At 41.0% G+C, this 19,468-nt stretch overlaps 1 protein-coding gene across 4 annotated transcripts in view; it reads left to right on the top strand.

Moving 5' to 3' along the window:
* syt9b (synaptotagmin IXb) overlaps positions 1-19,468 on the top strand; it is an 84,846-nt gene that overhangs the window by 47,531 nt on the left and 17,847 nt on the right. For all 4 annotated transcript variants that reach the window (XM_063000804.1, XM_063000805.1, XM_063000806.1 and 1 more), the window contains exon 3: positions 1,004-1,550. In XM_063000804.1, coding sequence (XP_062856874.1) covers positions 1,004-1,550 — 547 coding nt within the window. The remainder of the gene's footprint in view (positions 1-1,003; positions 1,551-19,468) is intronic.

The following is a 19,468-nucleotide window of genomic DNA, read 5'->3' as shown; positions in this document are numbered from 1 at the left end:
ATAACTGACTGTAGTCAATCTATTTCTCTACATACTTTTTTAGCCTGCTTTCACCCTGTTCTTTAATGACCAGGACCCCCACAGGACCACCACAGAGCAGGTATTATTTAGGTGGTGGATCATTCTCAGCACTGCAGTGACAATGACATGGTGCTGGTGTGTTAGTGTGTGTTGTGCTGGTATGAGTGAATCACACTCCTACCTAGTTGATCCACCTTGTAGATGTAAAGTCAGAGATGGCTGCTGATTGAGTTGGTCATCTTCTGGACCTTCATCAGTGGTCACAGGATGCTGCCCACAGGGTGCTGTTGGCTGGATACTTTTGGTTGGTGGACTATTCTCAGTCCAGCAGTGACAGTGAGGTGTTTAAAAACTCCATCAGCGCTGCTGTGTGTGATCTACTCATACCAGCACAACACACACTAACACACCACCACCATGTCAGTGTCACTGCAGTGCTGAGAATGGTCCACCACCCAAATAATACCTGCTCTGTGGTGGTCCTGGGAGAGTCCTGACCATCGAAGAACAGCATGAAAGGGGGCTAACAAAGCATGCAGAGAAACAGATGGACTACAGTCAGTAATTGTAGAACTACAAAGTGCTTCTATATGGTAAGTGGAGCTGATAAAATGGACAGTGAGTGTAGAAACAAGGAGGTGGTTTTAATGTTATGGCTGATTGGTGTATACTGTCTATTGTAGCTGAGTTTGCAATGCTAAACTTAAAAATATTGTTTGTTTATTTTTAATTGGTAAGTTTGATTCATTCTTCTTCTGCATCATCTCTGAACAAACTGCAGATTTTTTTTTATCATTTTGGCAACTCAGCGGTCAGAGAACAAAACAATGAAATTAAATTTTTCTCCAAACTCATCAGCAAGCTGTCTGTTCACTTCTGTAAACCTGGCAGATGTGCATCATCCAAAATAATGAAACTCAGCATAACAATGACGCCAGAAACATGAGTGACTAAAACAATAAACACCTGCTTCTCTCTGCAGGCACGACTCCATCCGGAGACAGATGAACCTCTCCAGCCCTGAGTTCAGTCCAGGACAGTTCCAGAGGCAGGAGTCCCTCTCGGGTCCGGGTCTGGGTCGAATCAAGCCGGAGCTGTACAAGCAGCGCTCTGTGGACACGGACGACGGGCGGAGAGCGGACAGCTGCGGCCGTCTGCATTTCATCGTCAAGTACGATTGCGACTTGGAGCAGCTCATTGTGAAGATCCACAGGGCGGAGGATCTGCCCGCTAAGGACTTCTCGGGGACGTCGGACCCGTATGTGAAGATCTATTTGTTGCCCGACCGCAAGACCAAGCATCAGACCAAAGTGCACCGCAAGACCCTGAACCCTGTGTTTGACGAGGTCTTTCTGTTCCCCGTGGCGTACGCCGAGCTCAATGTGCGCAAGCTGCACTTCAGTGTCTATGATTTTGATCGCTTCTCGCGGCATGACCTTATCGGCCAGGTGGTGGTGGACAACTTTCTGGATCTACCAGACTTTCCTGGGGAGACCAGACTCTGCAGAGATGTTCTTTACGTCACTGCGGTAAGACGCCTCTCTGTCTTCAATAAAGTTATGGCTCTTGATTTAAACAAATTTATTTTGCTATGCCTGCTCTCTCTCACACACACACTTACACACACACTTACACACACACTTGGAGACCTCTCCCTTGCAGGTGTATACCAACCCCTCACTCTTCTGGACAGGTTTTCAGCAAATGTTTGAAGTTTGTGGCCTTTCAGTCAATTGAGCTTTGTAAGCCAGGCACTGATTTTGATCTAGAAAGCCTGGCTTGCAATTAAAATTCCAATTCATCCCTGATGTGTTCAATGAGGTTAAGATCAAGGCTTTGTGCAGTTAGCTGGAGGTAATACTGTCTTTATGCTTTGTGTGCAAGCATGACATACCTGCTACAAAGTGGATGCATATAATTTACTGCATATAGTAAATTAGTGGAAATGACTAAAACACTGGGAACTTGCTGATTACAAGAGACGTCCACATATTTCTGTAAACACTTATGAATGTGCGCAGACATGGCTGTTATCAGTGGCTCTCATGGCTATCTATATGGTTATCAATTGATTCATACAGCTATCTATATAGCTATTATGGGTAAATATATGACTATCTAGAAGTTTGCATGGGTTGGACCATCTTCAACTGCTCTCAGAACAGGTTGTTGACATGATTGCATCACATAGTTGCAACAGATTTGACAGCTACAAGTTCATGCTGGTAATCTTCCATTTACCATATTTCCCATTATGAAAAAAACCAATGCATTGTAAAACACAAATATAATATGCTTGGAAGAGTTGGAGGTAAAAGAGAAAGAGGACAGTTAGCAGCAAGATGGATGGATACAATTAGAGGAATAGTGAATGAAACCTCAAAGCCCAACAAAAGACAGGATGTTCTGAGGAAACACTATCCATATGATTGCCAGGAGTCAGAATCGACTTAATGACACTTAATATTACTACTACTACCACTACTACTATTACTATGATCAATAATAATAAGAAGAAGAAGAAAAGGAAGAAGAATAGTAGTAGTGATAATAATGGTAATAATAATGATACGATCAGTGTACTGTACATTGACCAGGCATAACATTAAAACCACCTTCTTGTTTCTACACTCACTGTCCATTTTATCAGCTCCACTTACCTTATAGAAGCACTTTGTAGTTCTACAATTATTGACTGTAGTCCATCTGTTTCTCTACATACTTTTTAGCCTGCTTTCACCCTGTTCTTCAATGGTCAGGACCTCCACAGGACCACCACAGAGCAGGTATTATTTGGGTGGTGGATCATTCTCAGCACTGCAGTGGCACTGACATGGTGGTGGTGTGTTAGTGTGTGTTGTGCTGGTATGAGTGGATCAGACACAGCAGCGCTGATGGAGTTTTTAAATACCATGTCCACTCTATTAGACACTCCTACCTAGTTGGTCCACCTTGTAGATGTAAAGTCAGAGACGATCGTTCATCTATTGCTGCTGTTTGAGTTGGTCATCTTCTAGACCTTCATCAGTGGTCACAGGACACTGCCCACGGGGTGCTGTGCGCTGGATGTTTTTGGTTGGTGGACTATTCTCAATCCAGCAGTGACAGTGAGGTGTTTAAAAACTCCATCAGCGCTGCTGTGTCTTATCCACTCATACCAGCACAACACACACTAACACACCACCACCATGTCAGTGTCACTGCAGTGCTGAGAATGATCCACCACCTAAATAATACCTACTCTGTAGTGGTCCTGTGGGGGTCCTGACCATTAAAGAACAGCGTGAAAGGGGGTTAACAAAGCATGCAGATAAAAGATGAACTACAGTCAGTAATTGTAGAACTTCAAAGTGCTTCGTTGTAAGTGGAGCTGATAAAATGGACAGTGAATGTAGAAACAAGGAGGTGGTTTTAATGTTATGGCTGATCGGTGTATGTTCACAGCAATCTATATTTGGCTACATATGACTAATAATAAGTTATATTAAGCTATTTGGCTATACATGACTATCAGTGGATATACCTGGTTATCTTTATTGCTATATTATAATATATATAACTATTTTAGTGATTATTTATGGTTATCTGTCGAGCTGTTTTAATAGATACACCATGCTGATTATTTCAATAATAATTGTAATTGGATTTACTATTTTTTTTCCGATGTAGTGTGTTTCAATTACCCATTACAAAGATCAACAGACTAGCAATCTCCCTCCTCATCACATGTTTAGTCACTGGCTGCTTCTTTACACCGGTCAGTGGTGGTTTATCACAGAGAACTGTATCCCGTACAGAAAGTAACAGTATGCACAATGTAAATCTTTTAGTACTTGTGCTAGAGCCATAACTGGACATTAGGAATTGCTGTTGTAGAGGCAATAAGAAAAAACAGTTTCCAACCACTTTTCCCTCAGACATGAGCAGTTGTGTCTGTTGAACTCCTAGCCTGGTTAGTAGTACTTCTGAGACTTCACCACAAGAGCTTAAACACTCAGCGAGAGTGGGTTGGGGGATTAAACTGCTGCGCCACAAGAGCTCCTCAAAAATGGATTCATTTTAATACTGAACAGTTGGTGAAATAATTATACTGGTACACTAGCAACCCATCAGGTAAATAAATAACACTTTGTTTTACCTTGGGTGGTTCAGTGGTCTAATGGCTGGACAGTTGGCCATGGCTTAGGAAGGGATGTTGACTGGGCTTCATTCACTGTCTGGTCAAGGCACCTATACTCACAGCATGGCTCTCAGTACATGGTACAGCTCTCTGTGAGACTTTACCACTGGCGGGTGAAAAGATGTGGCCAGAATTGCATAAGGGAGATAAGCACTTAGTCAAGTTGTCTAAGTGTAAATGCTGGCAGGCAGCACAGAGCTTTTCTAACAAACTCTCTGATTCATATTTAATATCAATAGAAACAATATGAGCATTACTGAGAAGTGTCAAGTACAATTATACAAATTCAAAGAAAAACCGCAATAAAAACTGCTGTGCCATTTGACAGCTGGATGAAAAGTCGATGCGTAATATAAAAACCGTTGAGAGGACGCTGAAAACCCACTTGATTTGTTTCATCTGACTTTAATGTTACTCCTCAGAGGAGCCAGCTGATGCCAGTTTGTAGTTATTACGCTCGGATCAATAAGTGCTAATGAGTCATGTTACTCTGAAGCATGAGTCTCCGGAAGATGAAAGTTGTCATTTATTTATAGCTTTTAACTAGAATTTTTATTCATCTTTTTATTCATCCCGGTCAGGGTCACTTTGGGTCTGGCGCCACCTGAAAACACAAAGTAGAAAGAGACTTTAAAGAAGGTGTCAGTTCATCACGACATCACGACAGTTCATCACGACTCACTAATGTATTCACTCGCTTAATTCTAGGACACGTTTAGAGCAGCCAGTCTGCTTTTATGACTGATACATGCATCTACACTATATTGTCAAAAGTATTCACTCACCCATCCAAATGATTGAATTCAGGTGTTCCAATCACTTCCATGGCCACAGGTGTATAAAACCAAGCACCTAGGCATGCATACTGCTTCTACAAACATTTGTGAAAGAATGAGTTGCTCTCAGGAGCTCAGTGAATTCCAGCGTGGTACCGTGATAGGATGCCACCTGTGCAACAAGTCCGGTCGTGAAATTCCCTCGCTACTAAATATTCCACAGTGTACTGTCAGTGGTATTATAACAAAGTGGAAGTGATTGGGAACGACAATAACTCAGCCACAAAGTGGTAGCCACGTAAAATGACAGAGCGGGGTTGCCAACTTTCTGAAGAGTCAATCGCTACAGACCTCCAAACTTCATGTGGCCTTCAGATTAGCTCAAGAACAGTGCGTAGAGCTTCATGGAATGGGTTTCCATGACCAAACAGCTGCATCCAAGCCTTACATCACCAAGCGCAATGCAAAGCATCGGATGCAGTGGTGTAAAGCACGCCGCCACTGGACTCTAGAGCAGGAGAACGGTACTCGTCTGACTGCATTGTGCCAAGTGGAAAGTTTGGTGGAGGGAGATTATGGTGTGGGGTTGTTTATCAGGAGTTGGGCTCGGCCCCTTAGTTCCAGTGAAAGGAACTCTTAATGCTTCAGCACACCAAGAGATTTTGGACAATTTCATGCTCCCAACTTTGTGGGAACAGTTTGGGGATGGCCCCTTCCTGTTCCAACATGACTGCACACCAGTGCACAAAGCAAGCTCCATAAAGACATGGATGAGCGAGTTTGGTGTGGAAGAACTTGACTGGCCTGCACAGAGTCCTGACCTCAACCCGATGGAACACCTTTGGGATGAATTAGAGCGGAGACTGTGAGCCAGGCCTTCTCGTCCAACACACCTCACAAATGCACTTCTGGAAGAATGGTCAAAAATTCCCATAACACACTCCTAAACCTTGTGGAAAGCCTTGAAGAGTTGAAGCTGTTATAGCTGTAAAGAGTGGGCCGACATCAAATTAAACCCTATGGATTAAGATGAGACTCAAGTTCATATGTGTGTAAAGGCAGACGAGCGAATACTTTTGGCAATATAGTGTATGCCAAGCCTTTTTTATCTGCTGTTTTTCTTATTTTGTTCACCACCTTTAGTGCAAAAACATTTCAACTGTGACTGTAACATCTCAAGGAAAACAAGGACTGTGATTTATTCAACCCCATCCACACACACGCTTAGTAAAGAACACCTTTATTTGTCATATACAGTGCCTTGCAAAAGTATTCAGCCCCCTTGAACTTTTCAAACTTTTGCCACATTTCAGGCTTCAAACATAATGATATGAAATTGTAATTTTTTGTGAAGAATCAACAACAAGTGGGACACAATCGTGAAGTGGAACGAAATTTATTGGATATTTTAAACTTTTTTTAGAAATAAAAAACTAAAAAGTGGGGCGTGCAATATTATTCAGCCCCTTTACTTTCAGTGCAGCAAACTCACTCCAGAAGTTCAGTGAGGATCTCTGAATGATCCAATGTTGACCTAAATGACTGATGGTGATAAATAGAATCCACCTGTGTGTAATCAAGTCTCTGTATAAATGCACCTGCTCTGTGACAGTCTCAGAGTTCTGTTTAAAGCGCAGAGAGCATCATGAAGACCAAGGAACACACCAGGCAGGTCCGAGATACTGTTGTGGAGAAGTTTAAAGCCGGATTTGGATACAAAAAGATTTCCCAAGCTTTAAACATCTCAAGGAGCACTGTGCAAGCGATCATATTAAAATGGAAGGAGTATCAGACCACTGCAAATCTACCAAGACCCGGCCGTCCCTCTAAACTTTCAGCTCAAACAAGGAGAAGACTGATCAGAGATGCAGCCAAGAGGCCCATGATCACTCTGAATGAACTGCAGAGATCTACAGCTGAGGTGGGAGACTCTGTCCATAGGACACAATCAGTCGTACACTGCACAAATCTGGCCTTTATGGAAGAGTGGCAAGAAGAAAGCCATTTCTCAAAGATATCTATAAAAAGTCACCTGGGAGACACACCAAGCATGTGGAAGAAGGTGCTCTGGTCAGATGAAACCAAAATCGAACTTTTTGGCCACAATGCAAAACGTTATGTTTGGCGTAAAAGCAACAGAGCTCATCACCCTGAACACACCATCCCCACTGTCAAACATGGTGGTGGCAGCATCATGGTTTGGGCCTGCTTTTCTTCAGCAGGGACAGGGAAGATGGTTAAAATTGATGGGAAGATGGATGGAGCCAAATACAGGACCATTCTGGAAGAAAACCTGTTGCAGTCTGCAAAAGACCTGAGACTGGGACGGAGATTTATCTTCCAACAAGACAATGATCCAAAACATAAAGCAAAATCTACAATGGAATGGTTCACAAATAAACGTATCCAGGTGTTAGAATGGCCAAGTCAAAGTCCAGACCTGAATCCCATCGAGAATCTGTGGAAAGAGCTGAAAACTGCTGTTCACAAACGCTCTCCATCCAACCTCACTGAGCTCGAGCTGTTTTGCAAGGAAGAATGGGCAAAAATGTCTGTCTCTCGATGTGCAAAACTGATAGAGACATACCCCAAGCGACTTGCAGCTGTAATCGCAGCAAAAGGTGGCGCTACAAAGTATTAACGCAAGGGGGCTGAATAATATTGCACGCCCCACTTTTCAGTTTTTTATTTCTAAAAAAAGTTTAAAATATCCAATAAATTTCGTTCCACTTCACGATTGTGTCCCACTTGTTGTTGATTCTTCACAAAAAATTACAATTTCATATCGTTATGTTTGAAGCCTGAAATGTGGCAAAAGGTTGAAAAGTTCAAGGGGGCTGAATACTTTTGCAAGGCACTGTATAAAGTAGAATATACACGTGTCCACTTCAATTGAATTCTTTTTCCGCGTATCTCAGCTTGTTTGGAGGCTTGGATCTGAGTGCAGGGTCAGCTATTGTATGGCGCCTCTGGAGCAGACAGGGTTAAGGGCCTTGCCTTGCTCAAGGGCCTTTTATAGCAGGTTTCACAGCAGAGCCTGGATTTCAACCAAGATTCTGATTGATAGCCCAAAGCTCTACCTGTCCCTCAAGTGTAAAATATATTTATTTTACTATTATATTATTAACCAGCCTCAAGCTCAATACTGTGCAATATCCCTGCAATAGATTGTGTCCCTAACAGACACTTTATTATAATCATGGATCAAGTTTTAATTTTATTTCCATTTAGTATTTTGCTAGATTTTGTAGTTTGTAGTTCTACAATTACTGACTGTAGTCCATCTGTTTCTCCGCATGCTTTGTTAGCCCCCTTTCACCCTGTTCTTCAATGGTCAGGACTCTCCCCCCCCCCCCAGGACCACCACAGAGCAGTTATTATTTAGGCGGTGGAGCATTCTCAGCACTGCAGTGACACTGACATGGTGGTGGTGTGTTAGTGTGTGTTGTGCTGGTATGAGTGGATCAGACACAGCAGTGCTGATGGAATTTTGAAACACCTCACTGTCACTGCTGGACTGAGAATAGTCCACCGACCAAAAATATATCCAGCCAACAGCACCCCGTGGGCAGCGTCCTGTGACCACTGATGAAGGTCCAGAATATGACCAATTTAAACGGCAGCAATAGATGAGCGATCGTCTCTGACTTTACATCTACAAGGTGGACCAACTAGGTAGGAGTGTCTAATAGAGTGGAAAGTGAGTGGACACAGTATTTAAAAACTCCAGCAGTGCTGCTTTGTCCAATCCACTTGCCTTCGTGCCCCATGTGCATCAATGAGCCTTGGCCCATGACCCTGTCGCCGGTTTACCACTGTTCCTTCCTTAGACCACTTTTGATGAATACTACTGACCACTACACCCCACAAGATCTGCAGTTTTGGAGATGCTCTGACCCAGTCATCTAGCCATCACAATTTGGCCCTTGTCAAACTCGCTCAAATCCTCACGCTTGATCATTTTTCCTGCTTGTAACACATGAACTTTGAGGATAAAATGTTCACTTGCTGCCTAATATATCCCACCCACTGCCGTGATGAAGAGATAATCAGTGTTATTCACTTCACCAGTGGTCATAATGTTATGTCTGGTTGGTGTATACTTGTACAGTGACAATAAATATATCTTATCTACCTGAATGCTTCTAAAAGAGTTTTAATTTGAATTACAGGAAATGAGGTCACTTAGCTGTGTTGGAGCTGGTGTTTATTAGAAGCAGAGGTGAATCTGAGTCCATGCTAAATTGTTTAAGGAAATGAGAGGGAAAATTCCATTAGGATTTTTATTTGCGTTGAGGCCCGTACTTAAGTTGATTATTTCTTCATTATTTCTTCATTGGGATAATCATTAAGAATTATGATGCTAACTTATTGCAGCCTTCTGTAAAGTGTCCTCATTACGCTGTAAAAATCACCATAAGCTAACTGCTAACTGGGCATGAAATTGGACTGCTGTGATGCTAGCAGGTTTCAGAGATTCCACAGTGTTGCATAGCAGTTCTGAACTGTAATCAGCTGGAAGATAATACAGCTGTAATAAAACCTGGAGGTATTGTGATTTAAAAAAGCTAATCCTGTGAAATGGCAGTACAGTATACGTTTTGGCTAATGGTTTACCTGCAATAATGCTAGTAATAAGAGCACAGTATGTTCAGGGGATGTGACAGCTTGGCCAATTATAGTCAGAAACCTCTGTTTTTAGCATTGCATATACACTATGTGGCTTGTCTAGATGCCAGTACGTGTTGCTCCAAAACCCCTTGGTAATTATGGTGCCTTCATAGATGTGCAAGTTACCCATTTGCACTTATACTGTACATCCCCATACCATTGCAGACACTTACTTTTTTTTTCTCCTTTTCTCCGAATCCCCCCCCCCCCATTTTTTCCCCTTATCTAGTGGTATCCAATTACCCTGATTGCTTCACCTCTACCAATACACCCCTCCACTGCTGACTGAGAAGCTTCGCAACTGACACACACCCCCTCCGACACGTGAGCAGTACCGACTGCCTTTTTTCACCTGCACTGGGCGAGTTCATATGCTGACCAGTCTTGTGCACGGAGAGCCACAACTTGATCAGCATTATTCCCCAACTCTGCGCAGGTGCCAACAATCAGCCAGCAGAGGTCAGAATTGCACCAGTTATGAGGACCCCTGGTCTGGCATACCAACCCTGTGAACAACAGCCAAACGTTGTTCATGTGGCCGCCCAGCCCAGCCGGGCAATGTATTCGAGATCCCAGCTCTGGTTCCAGCGTGTGTTTTTACCACTGCGCCACCTGAGTGGCGTATAAATCTTTTTTAGGTGACCCACATTTTGTCCATGATTTTTCACGCGACCCAGGCAACACAAACAATGCATCTTACTGTACAATCTGGTCTCACTGTGGTTTACAAGATGTAGCATAAAGCCTCCACAAGGGGACGTTTGAGTACAAGTTTATTTAAATATTATCTTTCTCTGCGACCCATTTTCTTTGGCTGGTGACCCACCTTGAAAAACCGTGGTCTAGAGAACACAACGTCCATCATTCCCAAAAGCAATGAATAAGCAATACTCATCAGTCCAGCAGTGACAGTGAGGTGTTTAAAAACTCCAGCAGCGCTGCTGTGTCTGATCCACTCATACCAGCACAACACACACTAACACACCACCACCATGTCAGTGTCACTGCAGTGCTGAGAATGATCCACCACCCAAATAATACCTGCTCTGTGGTGGTCCTGGGAGAGTCCTGACCATTGAAGAACAGGGTGAAAGGGGGCTAAAAAGTATGCAGAGGAACAGATGGACTACAGTCAGTAATTGTAGAACTACAAAGTGCTTCTATATGGTAAGTGGAGCTGATAAAATGGACAGTGAGTGTAGAAACAAGGAGGTGGTTTTAATGTTATGGCTGATCGGTGTATAATGCTTTTAATTGCTGTGTTGTCTGATGAATCAAAGTTCAAACGTATTTAATATTGGTCTTTGGTCTAACCCTTTATGCAGAGATCATGCATTCAGAATTCTCTGAATCTTTTAATAATGTTAAATGGTAGATGGTAAAATCCACAAGTTTACTGCACTCTACAAGAAAAAAAAACTTTGTTCACACAATTGTGCAACATGGTGAACTCAGACCTATAAATAAATTACAGAGTGAGGCCAGTTTACTCCAAAACATCTGTCCCGTGAACTTCTTGGTCCTGTTTTTCTTTTATGTGGGTTTTTAAATCAAATAGGCTTTTTTTAATAGCCTTTGAGATCTTGCTATAGATCTGGACGTCTGCTTCAAAGAACCAAGAAGCTTTAGAGGTCCTTCCAGCCTTCATATAGGTCAAATCCAAAGAGACATGCTGTAGAGGGTCAGAACAGATGCACATATGTGAATAGATAAACCATGCAACATCCTAATTAAATATTTAACACCCCATATTCAACAGTGGGAAAAATCTAAATTTATTCTGTGCTCACATGAACATGGCAGGGCCGCTGAATACATGTGACTGGTGGGGTCTGTTGATCACACCTACACATGGGTGACAAATTGAAATCCACAGGGGGCAAAGGCATCCATGCCAGGGCGTAATGAAGCTGTTTGCATTCCCACCTCAGAAGAAGACCCGTGTTGATAAGCCTTCATGTCACGCCATGGATTTACACTACAATTGATGTTCCGCCCTAGTTAAACTGAGATCAATATAACAAGAAGAAAAGATCTGTCAGATTTATGGAGCAAGAATCATAGACATCGGTCTACAGTGACACAGATTATTCTTTAGCATATTCTTCATAAGTGAGTATGTTCATTCACTGCTAGTCTGCAGCTCTCCACAGCCAGCACAGGGGCAAATAAATGGGGTTTGTTACTACTAGAATTATAGAAGTATTGTAGGTATTGGAATAGGAAGCAAGCAAACCAACAAAAAAGCACTCAGGTGGTAAAGCAATTCAGTACGCTGTCATACCCTTGCTAAGATTTAAATGAGCTCTAGAAAGCGCTCTACTCTACAGGCACTATTGGCTATGTCTAAAGGAGGACAGGCTATGAAACTTATATAAAGTACAAAATTAAACCGAACTAACGACTATTGTTGTACCTTTAAGGGGACATTTTAAGTAGTTATATATAGAAGTTATGTCTCTATACAGTTACCAGTCCAGAGGAAGAGATAGAGACACTGGTTTATAGTGACACAGTCAGATTATGGCATACACCAAGAGAATCGTACAGACGTGAATTCTTGACCCCAGACAGTTGATTGTTTCGTCCTCTTGTTCCCATAGGCCGTAAAATGTATAGCAAATCGATACAACATACTCAGTGAGATGAAACATTAATATCCCAATGGGAATGGTCTCCTCCAGGATGCTCACTACATCCACAGTGCACAAGGGGGTTCACTTTTCGTTTTATTTTTATTATCAAGCACTTAATCCTGGTCAGGGTTGGGGCATGTCCGGTTCCACTGGGAAACATTTATGTTTGTTGCATTTAACAGACACTTTTATCCAAAGTGACTTACAATTATGACTGAATACAGTTTAAACAGTTAAGGTATTAAGATTATTCAGGGCCCCAACAGTGGCAATTTGGCAGTGGTGGGGTTTAAACTGGCAACTGGTCCAGAACCTTAACCACTGAGCTATCACTGCCCTGGGTTCAGAACTGGGTGCAACACAATTCATCTCAAGGCCTTATCCATAGCCAATCATGTCTGTGTAGACACCCAGCTGACGAGTAGCACAGCTGAGATTCGAACCCGGATCTCAGTAACATTGTGTTAGCATAATAGAGCGCTGTACCACCCGAGCATCCACTGAGTTTGATGAGCATAAAAATAATGTAAAGTTTATTCTACAGCCAATACAAAGTACAGATCCCAACCCATCTGAACACATATGAAGGGTTTTGGAAAGATGGTGTTTGGACCTCTCTAACACCAATGTGAAAACACCAATTCAGAATAAAATCTATTCAAATAACGGTGTTTCATCTTTCTCATACAATTACAGTAGTCCCAAGGTGTGTTAAAGCCGTTCTGGTGACTGTTCTGGTGGCTCAACACTTTACTGAGACACTTGTGGAACTGATTAGAAATGTGCATGTGATCAGCGCTCGTGTGGGGTGGCACAGCAGTCTAATACACTATCCAACCCCCGTGGAGTTTGAACTCTTGGGTTCAAATGTTACCTATGCAACCAGCCTGTTCAAGAGCTTAAGAGAGACAAATGGTGGCATCTGAGGGAGGGCTAAGTAGTGGAGGAACAAATTTGGCATAGTGTGTACTCTCTGTAAGAATCCGCCGCTGTCTGGTGTAAAGAACTGGCCGTCAACTTCACACGTGTTGGATGGGCCGGCTGCTAGTCTGTAGCTCTCCGCAACCTGCACAAGGGAAATAAAAAAATAAATAAATAAAATACTCGGGTGGTGCAGCAATCTAAGGCACTAGCACATTCTTACAGAGATTTAAATGAGCTCTAGTGGGCGCTCTACATGCACAATTGGCTATGTCTAAAGGAGGACAGGCTGTGTTGGGAGTCACATCCATGCTGCAGCGACTTTAATGCCTGATGTCTGGTTAGGGCATTCAAAAAAAGGGGGATGTGATTCCGGATCTGTTCACTTTTAAGAAACACTTATGGTAGTTTTAAATATGACTATTGTACATGATGTTCCTGCAGTGTTCCTACAAAACTTATATAAGGTACAAAGTTGTACCATAATGATTATTGTTGTACTTTTAAGGGAACATTTGAAGTACTTAAAGTTAGAAGTATAACTATGTTTCTTAACAGTTACCAGTCCAGAGGGAGAGAAAGTATTTTAGACTTTTTCAGATTATGGATAATCTTATTTTAGAAACCTATATAGCATATACATATAAACAATTTAAATCATAAGTGCAGTCAAATCAGTTGTATTGGGTCTGTCTTAAAACCTAGTGAGCTGTTTAAGTAGAGAGGATTCTACCTGACATGAACTTTAAAAGGCAGATTAGATAGATGCTCTAGCCAGACAGCAATTACATCATTGGCTGTCCACGCCCACTGCCACACTTTTAGCCTACTAAGCTAACAAGGTTAGCCTCAGGTCGTTCAAACCTAACGGCTGAAGTGACACAACCCGCTAGCATGCCAGCTAACATCTCCCTATGTGCACCAAAAATTAAACTTAAAAATGAATTGTGAGGCACCCAGGTGGCGCAGTGGGATATTCTGCTAGCACACCAGCACCGAGTTTCTGAACTCCTCGATTCGAAACTCGGCGTTGCCACTGGTCGGCTGGGCGCCATCTGGTGGGCATAATTGGCAGTGCCTGCAGCAGATATTAATTGGCCACCGTATCTGCAGGCCATCTTCATACGCCGTGTAAGGACACTGATTGGCGGAAGAGACGCCTGTGCAGAGTGCAGGGGCGAGAAGAGGAGGGCTGTACACGTGTCGGAAGAGGCATTTACAGCGATGTGCTCTCCTCGGATGCAATCTGGTATCTCTCAGCAGCAGAAGACAGAAATTGAGTGTGCTAAATCGGGATCGGGAGGAAAATGGGGAGAAAATGCAAAAAAAAGTAAAAAAAAATAAATTGTGTATTACTTACATTTGAAAATAATTCAGCTCGCTGCTCTGCTTCCTCGTTATTCTGTTAAAATATCAGTCAGCATAGAGCATATTGGTCAGTAGGCAGCATAAGATCGCAGTAGTCAACATAGGATGATGTAAAATGCTTTCTGTGGAGAGCTCACTTGGACTCATTGACTTGGATAGCTGATAGTAGCTGTAGTTGTTAATAGTGACCTTAGCTCTTGTTTAAAAAAATGTATGCATGGATTTCATTAATACACACCAATCTAAAAATGAGTTCAATACATATTTCAAAAGTAATAAATACATTTCTGTATGACATTTAGAGTCTCCAAACTCTATTATTTAAAATTGCATTGTGTTGTATTTAGATCAATGTAAATGCTGTTGTCTGGTCCTGTAATCTGGACCTCCTGTAAATAAAACACAAACTACCTAATATATATGAAGGTCAATCTATTTCTCTGGGCTGAGGAAAGGCAGAGGCGGATATTAAGGAAGGAGTAAAAGGTTAATCCGGATGATTTAGTGCTTGAGAATAAAGTGTCATTACAACTAACTTGTGCTAGAAGACATTTCTGCAAAACTCTGACATGATATTACAAATACATTAAAAAATCATTGTGCTGTGCAGCAAGTTTTCATTACAGTACTCAGATCTCATACAACCCCAAATGAGAAAAAGTTAGGACAGCATGGAAAATGTACTTTTCTGCATTAATGCTGCCATCACAGAAGTGTAAAAGACCTTTGCCGAGGGCACTGACACCGCCCCATACAATGACAGCCCCTGGCTTTTGGACTTGTTGCTAAAAACAGCCTGGATGGTCTTTTTCAACCTGGAATGCAAATTTATCTGACTACAATACACGTTTCCAGTGTGTAATGGTCCATCCTAGATGCCTCAAAGCCCAGAGAAGTCGACGTCACTTCAGGACATGGTTAACATAAGGCTTCTTTTTTGCACATTAAAGTTTTAAGTGGCGTTTGTGCAGTAACTCTGTATTGTAGTGCTTGACAAAGGTTTGCCAAAGTAATCCCTCACCCATGTGGTTATATCAGCTATTGTTGAGTGGTGGTTCTTGATGTAGTGCCGTCTGAGGGATGGAAGATCACAGACGTTCAGCTTAAGCTTGCGCCCTAGGCCTTTACGCACTGAAATCCCTCCCGATATCTTGAATCGTGCAATGATTATGCACTGTAGAGGGAGAAATATGCAAATCCTCTCCAATCTTTTTGTGAGGTTCATTGTTTTTAATCATTTCAATCATTGTTGACATCACCTGTTTGGAATCACTTTTTTGGAGTGTGTTGCAGGCCTGAAATGCAGGAATGGCTGTTTATTAACAAATGAAATGAAGTTGAGCCGATAAAACATGAAATATCTTGGGTTCAAACTGTCTCAATCAAATAAAAACTGTCCCAACTTTTTCTGATTTGGGGTTGTAAAATAATCCAAAAACCTAGCATATTGATTAAATAATTTAACATTACTCCAATTGTAACCAAGCAGAGGGGGGTGATTTACATATAATGTTTTTAAATGAGTACCAATGTTTTTGCTCTTTTGACTTAATAAGCACAAATTCCCACAGACATACTTCAAAATGTTGTGAAAAGGGTACTTAGAGGAATGGCTTAGAAAAAATGGCATTTTAATGGGGTGATTGGATGTCCAACAAGCCCATGGTCAGGTGTCCAAGCAAATACTTATAACAAACATACAGTATATATGTTGGCACATGCTTTAAACACACAGCCATGGATGCCATCAGGACATGGCAATTTGCATGGTTTTACCACCCTGAAGGATCTGATCAGGCACAGAGATGGTTAGTGTGCAGCTGTTGTTGGTAATTGGTAATTAAACCTGCCTCGAACTGTGCATAGTAGGTGTTAGTTCATCAGGTAATGAGGTGGAAGGACTCACATCACAGGTTCTGCTTTTGTAGTCTGTGATGGAGCCTAATCCATCCCATCTGTGTTTAGATCCTTCATAGACATCACCTTGTCTCTGTAGGATCTCTTGGTGGACCTGATGGTTTTTTGGGCATCATACCTGTAAGCCACTAGATCCTCAGATTTATAGGCTGAAGTTCGAGCGTGATTTAGGTTACTTTGCTTTCATGCTTCAGTCAAGTTAATCACAAACCAGCTTGAGTTCAGGTCTGTACACTGCACTAGCTATTCCAGAGGGTTTTCATGGTGCTTTAAAATGTGATGGTAGCCTCTTTAGGTCAGGATTTCGGTCACTCAGATGCACAGTTGCAAGTCGACTAAAAGCCTTAGGGCATCACGATTCCGCCTCCATATTTGACTCTTGCAGTCACACATGCTGTCTCACTCTATGTGTAATGAACTACGGAATTTTCAGGGTTTTTAAAAAAATATACTGTATGTTGGCTTCATTAAAACCTATTTATAATACTCAGTAGTCCATTGACGATGCTTCATGACTCAGGCAAGCCACTTATTCTAACCTAAGCATCCTGATAATGGATTTCTTACTGCTACTGGAACTGTCAAACATGCGTTAAAGTAAAACTGAGACTTATTTACTATGGTCATTGTTTAGCCTTGTTTATGTTTGTTGTCCTGTGAGCAGTATTATTATAATATTTAACGTATATTGGATATTATAATAATAATAGTAATGTAAAAACAATGTAATAATAATGTTTTAATAATGATGATAATTACTGCACTAATAATAATAGTAATACTGTGAAAATAATGATGATTACAGGAGTAATAATAATCATAATAATAAAAAAAATACTGTGATAACAATGATGATTGCTACAGTAATAAAAACAATAAAAATAACAGTGATTACTTTAGTAATAATACTAATAATAATGATAATAACAATAATAATGATAATAATAATAATAATTACTGCAGCCATAATGATAATAATAAAAATAATATTGCAGTAATAATAATAATAATAGTAATAATTGCTGCAGCCATAATAATAATAATAATAATAATTGCTGCAGCCATAATAATAATAATGATAACAATAATAATAATAGTAATAATAACTGCTGCAGCCATAATAATAATAATAATAATAATTATTATTATTATTATTATTATTAATAATAATAATAATAATAATAATAATAATGCAGTTATAATAATAATTTTAATAATAATGATAACTTTAGTTATAATATAATAATGATAATAATGATGGTGATGATTGCTGCAGTAATAATAATAATCATCATCATCATAATGATGGTGATAATAGCAGCAGCAGAATGGACAGTGGTAATAATGTTGGTAGTGATAGTGGTAGTGAGTGCAGTGTGTCAGGGTAACGTAATGTTTTATTTGGGGAAGTGATGAAGGAGTATCAGCTGTCAGTGGGTAAGAAAAGCTGGATGGTTAAGTAGCTTTTTAAAATCCATTGAATTATTTAATCAACTGTCATGAAAAGCTGCATTAAAACTTGGTTTTATTTTCTTGACTAGCATTTTGTGTCACATTTAAAGAAAGCATGTTGAGGTTTTTAGTGGTGTTTTAGTTTGAAACCATCTTACCTGTTCTGAAAGACCCTAAATACTTTTCAGTGTCTGAGAAACTTTTCTGCTGGAGCTTAAACAAGGCTTTACACCATGCTGACACACTTCTACTCATCTCCATTTATTATATCAGTATTTTAAATGAGGTTTTCCTTTAAGAAGCCTTTGTAAGACAGTAGACAGGCATTCCAGAGGGACTTATAGGTCCAGATAATCAGACGAGATGGACTGCTTGCACTCTCTCAGCCATATTGAACTCCTGCACAACCGTGCTGTAATCACATTGACGGCACACGCGTGACCATAATTTTATCGCTGACCTGATTTAAGTGCTTATGAGAATGGAGGCGACTGTTATTCTATACTCTACAGACGGAAGGGCCTGATCCAGTTAGCCTTCCTGAGAGGAGCACAGAATTGGCACGGCCCGGCCCTTAATGCTTTGCTCATACAAAGAACCTGAGTGCGAGGAACGTTTGTACATGGTTTACAACCGTGGCGCCAATTCAAACCCAGAGAGCGAGAGATGCCGGGTGCGCTTGTCATGAAAACGTCAATTAGCTTTCCTGCTCCGTTGTTAACACACTATCACATATCAATCCACTCGAATTATTAAATTGACTGCTACTGCATAAAGAGACAGACCATAAACTACCAGTCGAGCTTTTTTTGTATCTCTCCCTTAATACCTACTTATTATTGTAATGAAAACAGCACAATCCTGAAAATGAAACCCTGCCTAACCATGTGTTGCCATAAATATCAGTTTGTTTGCAGTTTGGCCTACCTTTCAATTTTTTTTGTTTTATGTCATTATACACTGATCAGCCATAACATTAAAACCACCTCCTTGCTACTACACACACTGTCAATTTTATCAGCTTCACTTACCATATAGAAGCACTTTGTAGTTCTACAGTACAATTACTGACTGTAGTCCATCTGTTTCTCTACATACTTTGTTAGCTCTATATACTTTGTTAGCTCTATATACTTTGTTAGCAATTGTCAGGACCACTACATAGCAGGTATTATTTGGGTGGTGGATCTTTCTTAACACTGCAGTGACACTGACATGGTGGTGGTATGTTTTTAAATACCGTGTCCACTTACTGTCCACTCTATTAGACACTCCTACCTAGTTGGTCCACCTTGTAGATGTAAAGTCAGAGACGATCGCACTTCTATTGTTGCTGTTTGAGTTGGTCATTTTCTAGACCTTCATCAGTGGTCATAGGACAAGGAGGTGGTTTAAATGTTATGGCTAATCACTGTATCTTGTACAAAACGCCAAGCATTATACTTCTTTTTGCTGTTTTATTTATGCATTTTCTTCCCTTTTCTTCCAATTTAGTGTAGTCAATTCATCTTCCACTGCTCAAAACA

Source organism: Trichomycterus rosablanca, chromosome 8, assembly GCF_030014385.1.
Source record: "Trichomycterus rosablanca isolate fTriRos1 chromosome 8, fTriRos1.hap1, whole genome shotgun sequence".
Taxonomy (NCBI): domain Eukaryota; kingdom Metazoa; phylum Chordata; class Actinopteri; order Siluriformes; family Trichomycteridae; genus Trichomycterus; species Trichomycterus rosablanca.
Note: the sequence above shows the minus strand (reverse complement) of the source record. Positions and strands in the feature narration are given on the sequence as shown.